Consider the following 7,994-nt stretch of genomic DNA (forward strand, 5'->3'; position numbering starts at 1 on the left):
TTCCCTGGAAGGTGATGGGGGAGGGCAGTGGTTCACTTGATAATTTGAGAGATAGCCATTTCTTGGATCTTCTTGTGCCATCCCTGAAGTCTGAATTATTTGGATCCTGTGGTGGATGTGTGCTGTAGGACATATAATTTGGCCTAGGATAGGGAGAAAGGTAATCCTGTCTCCCCAGAGGTTAGGGAAGGGGAAAGGGAGAGGAGAAAAAAGATTTCCATTTTAAAATAAGCCTCAGTGACAGAGCGGCACGAGCTATATTCAAAGCATGAGGTGGACCACTGTTCCATTTACTTGCTGTGTGGCCTTGGGCAAGGTACCCCAGCTGTCTGTGTGGCTCACCTGCAAAACATAAGAAAATCTTCTCCTGGGGGACTGCAATGAGGACTTCTCAGGTACGAGAGAATAGTTTTGAACGTATCCTCCCTCCACCTATTTTCTGGGTCTTCAGTTCCATGGGGGTAGGAATTGTTTTTTAGTTGCAAGTTCCTCCTTTATTCCAATGACAAAATTAGTGCTTTGCCTTTTATAAAACTGGGAGAAAAATAAAATGAAAGCTGACTTGTATGTGCCACAAAAGTCTAGAACAGAGCCCTGTAGTCTGCTCTCTCTCAGCAAGGCCTCTTAACAAAGTAACGCATCTCTGCTGCCCTCTGTCTTCAGAACAAAGAATTGTTCTGTGTTTTCAGTTCAAAATGCAAGAAAAAAAAAAAAAAAAAAAACCAGTCTGTGTTAGGAAAAGGAAACTGAAACTGAACTGAACGGGGAAACAAACTGTGGTTTTGTTTTTTTCTCCTCTCCCTTTCCCATTCCCTAACCTCTGGGAAGACAGGATTACCTTTCTCTCCATCCTAGGCCAAAACTGAAATCCTGTTCTTTAAATCCTGATGCTCGGCAGAAGGAGAATGTATTTGGATGTCAGTACATGGGAGCAGAAGCTTCAAGAACTGATCCAGCAGGAGAAACCCTGGGCCAAATGGACCCTGAAGTTGGATGAGAACATTCAGCCGGGTGGCATGGCCCGAGGATGGAGGCAGTACATGCAGAGAGCATTTGGGAGGTAAGTGTGGTTTTGCTCAGCATTAGGCCTTCCTGAGCAGAGAGGCTCAGCTCAGCCTTGTGTTATCCCTTTGTGAGCTTGCTGAAACAATAAATGTCATCATGTTCTCCAAGCTTCTGTGGTTACGGTGCTCTTTAAGGTCTAACAGACTGTAAGACTCCATCTTGTTTAAATGCAGCAAGTTTCCTCTTTTACTAGGTTTTCTTCCCTAAATGTTTCTGGAAATCTTTGCAAAATGCCTCCAAGCTCTATAAATCTGCCCTCCTAGTCTCTCATTACTCATTTGTTGCAATCACCCCTAGATTCCTCTGAAGTCTTTCTTATCAGCCAGTCCTGACCGGCCTCCCAAGCTGCAGCAACTCTCTGTGCCCTGGCACAGGTTACTAGTCTGGGACCTGATCCCTGCTTTAACATTCTAACAATCTACTAATATCAAGCAGTCATTTTGAACATTACTAATGACCTGGGGATAACAGGAGATAATGATGCTGCAAAATCCAGATCTAAACCCTAGTCCAAGGAGTTTGTAATAACACCCCTCCCTGTTGGATATTCCCTCTTTAACCCTCAGCAAGCCTCCAGGTTTCAGGAACCAGCTTCCTTACCCATGTCAGTAGGGTGAGCATGACTGACCTGGACAATCAAGTCCTCTATATGACAACCAAGACCTCAGTTTACTTATCTTACATATTACCCTGCTGACTGCCTATCCCTGTCCTACTTCAGGCTTGCTCTGTGCCACTCCTTATGAGCCAGTAGCAGGACATACACTCTCAGGCTTCCATATCCTTGTGAAAATGTTGTGCCTGATTGGCAGGCCCCTTTCCTCACTCTATCCCAACTCACCCTTCAAGGACATCCAAGGGGCTGAGCCTCCTTAAGGTCTTTGCTGAGCAGAGGAAGTTCCTTCTTCTACATTCTTATCAGGTAATGACTATGTATATAATAAAAGTAATATATACTTTAAAATAATCTAATATTAAAAATATTATATAATCTATATATTCATTTTGACCTACACAATCTGATTTTTTAAAATGAAGCCTCCTGTGGCTCTGAAGAACAGTTTTCAAGCCACCTGCCAGAGCGCATGTGCTGCTCTTCTGTTCTGCTTTGTAATTCAGTGAAGTGTCTCTCTCCACACCAGACTCACAATGTCTCTTATCATTTTGACACTAGATAATTGATTTGATAGTCATTTTGAGATGGGAAAAGCAACCAACCAGCCTGCTTTTGGAAAATATCAATCAGCTTTTGAAAAGCATTTTGTATTTTATAAAGTATTTTCATATACATTGAACTACTACTGGAAAACATCCCTTTACCACTTACCCTGTATGTCCTGAAGAGATTGTGGAGACCTTTTAGGACCTGGTTTCCTTATCTGGATATTGGGTTCAATAATACCTACTTCATAGGAATAATTAAGTGAGATGACATTGTAAGGCACTGATCACAGTACCTGCCTCAAAATTGGTGCTTTATAAAAGTTTTCTGTCACCACAATGGGGAACAAATTTCACTGCCAATGATAGTAATTCTTTTTCTTTTGAGGCATCCAAAGATGTTTTTACTAGCAAAGAGGCAGATTTGGGACAACACGTGAGCAGAAACTCAGATGAACACAGGAAAAACCTTTATCTAATTATGTGCTAATTAATTGAAAGGGATTTCAGATCAGGGCCATTTCCCCTCAGGTCAGCAATGCCAGTTGAGGACACACAGTTTCTTCCTTGTGTTTGCAGGTTCTGTTGTTCCTCATGCCATCGAAGCTGGGCTTCTGCTCAAGTGAAGATCCTGTGCCACATGTCTACGCAGCACCGGATATACAATGGCCAGGTGCTTCTGCGGATTTTTGCTCAGAGGTGCCAGAAGTGTTCCTGGTCTCAATTTGAGAATCCTGAGTTCTCTTCAGATAGCACCATGAGAATTCTGAACAACCTGGCGCAGTGTATTCTGCACAGTTACTATGGGCATAACTTCAGGAAGATGCCGGTTGCTCCAGTCGTGGGGTTGAATGGGCCCCATGACAGGAGCAATTGTGAGGCGTGCACTCTGGGCATCTGTGTAAGGGGCTCACAGGTACCTATCAAAAAGCCAACCGAATCTCCACCTTCTGGCCCAAACCCAAGATTCTTAATTTTTTATGGTAATGAGATTCCTGGTGACCCACCCTTAGAATTTACTTCAGATGACATTATAAGGATTTTCTGTTTTGCACTATTTTTTATAGTATGGATAGTCATATGTGCTAAGCAAAATAAGTCTAACTGGTAGGTTTTATTTGTTCTCTTGTCTTGATTCCATGTTAGTCAATAAAGTGGTGACTATTCTAATATGACAGAGGGTTTCCTTTGATATCAAGTAGGGTTAACTGTGTAAAATAAGCACTGGTTTCCTGAACATACTCTGAAGATAATCTAAAACATGGCTATGCACATGATGGACCCAATAATAAATATGCATTGAATTAATGAAAGGTCTTGATTTATTCATTCATTCACTCACTCCTGGTATTAATACATATTGATCAAATCTTGACAAAAACTAATGGTTATGAGTGTTATCTGAAAGTTATTATGGTAGACTGAATGAAGCTCCCCTGTGAATGTCTATGTGTACTCCCCAGGACCTATAGATGTGTTACTTTGAGGATCTTGAATTAGGCAGATCATTTTGCATTATCAAAGGGATAATAACTAGAGTCCTACTTTCTCCAACAGGTGTCACCTCCTACAGTTTCCACCACCTCCCCATAGTCTATTCAACATGACGAATTAATCCTTTAATGAGTTTAGTGCCTTTATGATCTGGTCACTTCCTAAAAGCCCTACCTCTGTGCATCTCTGCATCCACTGGGGACCAAGTCTCTATCACATAAACCTTTTGGGGACATTTTGTATACAGACCATAACAGGAGGCATGTACAAAGTTACTGATCCTGTGATCCCATTATGCAAGGTTACCTCTTTCACTTACTTTTCATCTGTCCCCTCATTTCTGTGTGGCCATCACACTACCTTCTCTCTGTTACCATGTTTGAAACCACACTCATCTGCATGTTTGACTTTCCTGTCCTAATTCTCCCTAGTCACCCAAGCCTATGGCCTTGGAGTCATGTTTAGCTTCTGGCACCAACCTTCATCATATATTCTTATATCAGGTTGCTCTCATCTCTTGCCTCTCATTTTCTCAGTTATCCCTTCTAACCACTTAATTCAGGATTACCGAATAACCAAGAGATTTGGGTTTCATCCCAGAGGTAGTTAGGAATCATTGTGAACATTTGTGGATCTGGGCTATTTGAGTAGAACCACATCGTGAAAACATTCTATTTCTGGGAAGGAATATAGAATAGAAATAGGACTATGTTTTGCAATAGGACACTGGCAAACCGATTGGAGCTGCTGAAGACAATGAATAATTTGAAGGAATTTGAAGACAGTCAACCAGAAGCCAAAGGCCAGAATATTGAATATAGAAGCCAGAAAATTCAAGGGTAAAAATATCTTTCCTTGACTTTCTGAATCTGGCTTATTTCACTTAGCATAACAGTCTTTAGTTCCAACTGTTTATCAACAAATGCCATTATTTTATTCTTCTTCATGATTGAGTAGAACTCCACTGTGTGTGTGTGTGTGTGTGTGTGTGTACTAAATTTTCTTTATCCATTCATTTTTTGGTGGGCATTTGGGCTATTGTGAATTGTGCTATTATAAACATAGGTGTGCCTGTATCACTATAATATGCTGATTTTGGTTCTTTTGTGTAAATACCAAGGAATGGGATAGCTGGGTCTTATGGTGGTTCTTGAGTAGTCTTTTGAGGAATCTTCATACTTCTTTCCATAGTGGTTATATTGATTTGAAGTCCCATCAACATTGTATGAGTGTACATTTCCCCCAACATCCTCACCAGGATTTATTATTTGTATTTTTGGTGATTGTCATTCTAACTGGAGTGAGATAAAATCTCAGTGCAGTTTTGGTTTACGATTCCCCTGATTTCTAGGAATGTTCAAAAATATTTTTCATATATTTATTGGTCATTTGTATTTCTTCTTTTAAGAAATGTCTATTTAGTTCTGTTACCCAATTATTTATGTTGGGGCCCCCTTGTTTAGTGTTAAGTTTTTTGAATTCTTTATATATATTTTCAATATTAATCCCCCATTAAAGAAGTAGCTGGCAAAGATTTTCCTCCATTCTGTGAGCTCTGTCTTTACACTCTTGTTTCCTTTTTTTAATGTAGAAGCTTTTAAATTTGATACAGTCCCATTTATTTATTCTTGGTTTTATTTCTTGAGCTTTAGGGGTCTTGTTAAGGAAATTGGTACCTGTGTCGATATGTTGGAGTGCTGATCCTATATTTTCTTCTAGCAGTTGCAGTGTTTCTGGTCTAATTCCTAGGTCTTTGATCTACTTTGAGTTGACTTTTGTGCAGGCAGGGTGAGAGAGAGGCATCTGGTTTCATTCTTCTACATATGGATGTCCAGTTTTCCCAGGACCATTTGTTAAAAAAGGCAGTCTTTTTCCCAACATAATAGTTTTGGCACCGGTGTCAAGTATCAGTTATTGATAAGGATTTCTCTCTACTTTTTCTATTCCATCGGTCTTCATGTTTGCTTTTTACCATACTGTTTTTGTTGCTTTGGTTCTGTGATGTAATTTGAGATCAGGTATTGTGATGCCCCCAGCATCACTTTCCTTGCTCAGTATTTCTTTGGCTATTCTGGGTCCTTTGTTATTTCAAATGAATTTTAGAACTATTTTAATTTCTCATTCTGTGAATAATGTCATCGTTATGTTGCTGGAAAATGTATTGAATCTGATTGCTTTTGGTAATATAGCCATTTTGATAACAGTATTTAAGAACATGGGATATCTTTCCATCTTCTAAGGTCATCTCCTTTCTTCAGTGTTTTGAGGATTTCATTGTAGAGGTCTTTCATTTCCTTGGTTAGATTTATTCCCAAAGTATAATTTTTAAAAAAATTATAGTTTTCCTGATTTCTTTATTAGTGGATTCTTTATTGGAGTGCAGGAAAAACTATTGGTTTTTGTATGTTGACCTTGTATCCTGATACTTTGCTGAATTTGTTTATCAACTCCAGAAGTATTCTAGTATAGTTTTTTGGGGGGTCTTCTATATTTGGGATTATGTCATTAGCTAGCAGCTAATTTAAGAAGCCAGACTAAAAAAGTCAAGGATTGAATTTTTTCTCTCATATGTGGAAGCTAGAGCAAAAAAAAAAAAAAGGAAAAAGAAGGGGTGGGGGGATCCTTTGGGAAATCAGCAGTGGAGTAGAGCAAAGGGATTGAAGGAGAGGGAGGAGGCATGGGGGAAAAACCTGCAGAGTGAAATCGACCATATCATGCTATGTACCCATATGAATATACCATGATGAATTCCACCTTTATCTATATCTATAAAGCAACAATTAAATATAAATAAATAGATAGATAAATAAATAAATGGAAGGCCAGTATAATAGAGGAAAGGGAACAACAACAGGGAGGTGGGGAGGGAAAGAAGCAGTACTGGGGATTGAAATGGAGTAAATTATATTCCCTGCATTCATTATTATGTCAAAGTGAACCCCCACTATTATGTATAATACACTAATAGAAACATCAAAAATCTCTTTCTCAGCCCACCCTCACAATACTCTCTGCCTTTATTCTTATTCCTCTCCCCAAACCACCCTACTGAATTACTGCATCTTCCTATTTTCATACCTTTTGGTTCTTTCGCAGAGAATATTGACCTGAATACCTGTCTGGAGACTTCACTTGTAGCCTGGTTATGTTGTATAACCTGGTGCAAGCCATTATCCCTCCTAGGGCCTTAGTTTCTCCAACTAAAAAAAAAATTGGTTAAGGTAAAACAGAGGATTGAACCCTTGCATTCACTTCTGATCTCTCTTGAAATCACACTGAGTGACAGTAAAAGGGAGAATAAAGGCAGCAGTTTACAAGGGCAAAGAGAATGGTTAGAAACTATAAAACAGATGAACTAAAGATAGGCAACTGAGAAGAGTAGAAGGTCTGGAATTTATGGTAAATATGGGAAAACCGTGGCACAATTTCAGAAAGCCTACAAAACTGTAGTCAATCAGTAGCTTTGAAAGTAGATAATAGGAATGTTGAAGTAGGATTCTAATAGCCTTTATAACAAGTTTCTTTTCTCCTATTCTCATGTAACCTGGTGACTGCTTTTCACCCAATCCAAGAGGAGCAGAGCTTTATTCTCTGAAGACATTTATCACAGGGACTCTGAGCTCAGGAAATCCTCTGAGAGGGTGCCACCCAGCCTCTAAAAGACAGTGAGAGTCCATCTACAGAATCCTGAGACTCCCATTAGCCACTGTTAAGCCTAGGCCCCCGTCTTACACCCTACCTGTTCACCCTTAAATATGCAGAGGGAAGATTTCTCTTTGGCAGTACTAATGAGTTTAAGGTGGGAAACACACAAAAGGCAACTAAATTGGTGTGAGTAATGGTAAGCAGGGTTACTCCTATTTCCTCTCTTTTCTAGAACCATATATTCTACCTACTGGGGTTGCGATATATTTTAATGACCAGGGTGTACCTGGTGCTATGGTAGATGGTGGCTCATCTTAAGAAGAAGGCATCTTCTGATGCTGCATGTTCAAGATCATTGATCTGTCAGTTTATGATTGATAAAACCAGGAAATCCTATGGTCCACTGCTATTGATAGTTTTGCTACAAATTCTGTCCCTTGGTCTAATGGGATGTTATGTGCTCTATTAATTGGCTGGGCCTGTGAGGATGCTGCATGCCTGATGCTAAGCTTCTGGGGGTTTGTTTGTAGACATTTGAGTTACTTGGCTCAAAGATGCATCACTTTGATCCCTGCCTCTCTTTCCTATGGTATTCTCCTGTGTACATATATGTGTCAAAATGTCCTTTT

At 39.7% G+C, this 7,994-nt stretch overlaps 1 protein-coding gene across 2 annotated transcripts; it reads left to right on the plus strand.

Moving 5' to 3' along the window:
• The first annotated feature begins 712 nt into the window (after positions 1 to 712).
• Rtp4 (receptor transporter protein 4) lies at positions 713 to 3,534 on the plus strand. 2 transcript variants are annotated; one of them, XM_015499979.2, is made up of 3 exons: positions 713 to 1,060; positions 1,915 to 1,987; positions 2,806 to 3,224. In XM_015499979.2, the coding sequence occupies exons 1-3, from the start codon at positions 888 to 890 to the stop codon at positions 2,953 to 2,955; spliced, it is 396 nt and encodes a 131-aa protein (XP_015355465.1). In that variant the 5' UTR covers positions 713 to 887; the 3' UTR covers positions 2,956 to 3,224. The 2 variants fall into 2 exon arrangements, with proteins under 2 accessions (XP_015355465.1, XP_015355464.1); XM_015499978.2 differs by lacking the exon at positions 1,915 to 1,987 and having other exon boundaries at positions 716 to 1,060; positions 2,806 to 3,534.
• The last annotated feature ends 4,460 nt before the right edge of the window (positions 3,535 to 7,994 follow it).

Source organism: Marmota marmota, unplaced genomic scaffold (assembly GCF_001458135.2).
Source record: "Marmota marmota marmota unplaced genomic scaffold, marMar, whole genome shotgun sequence".
Classification (NCBI taxonomy): Eukaryota; Metazoa; Chordata; class Mammalia; order Rodentia; family Sciuridae; genus Marmota; species Marmota marmota.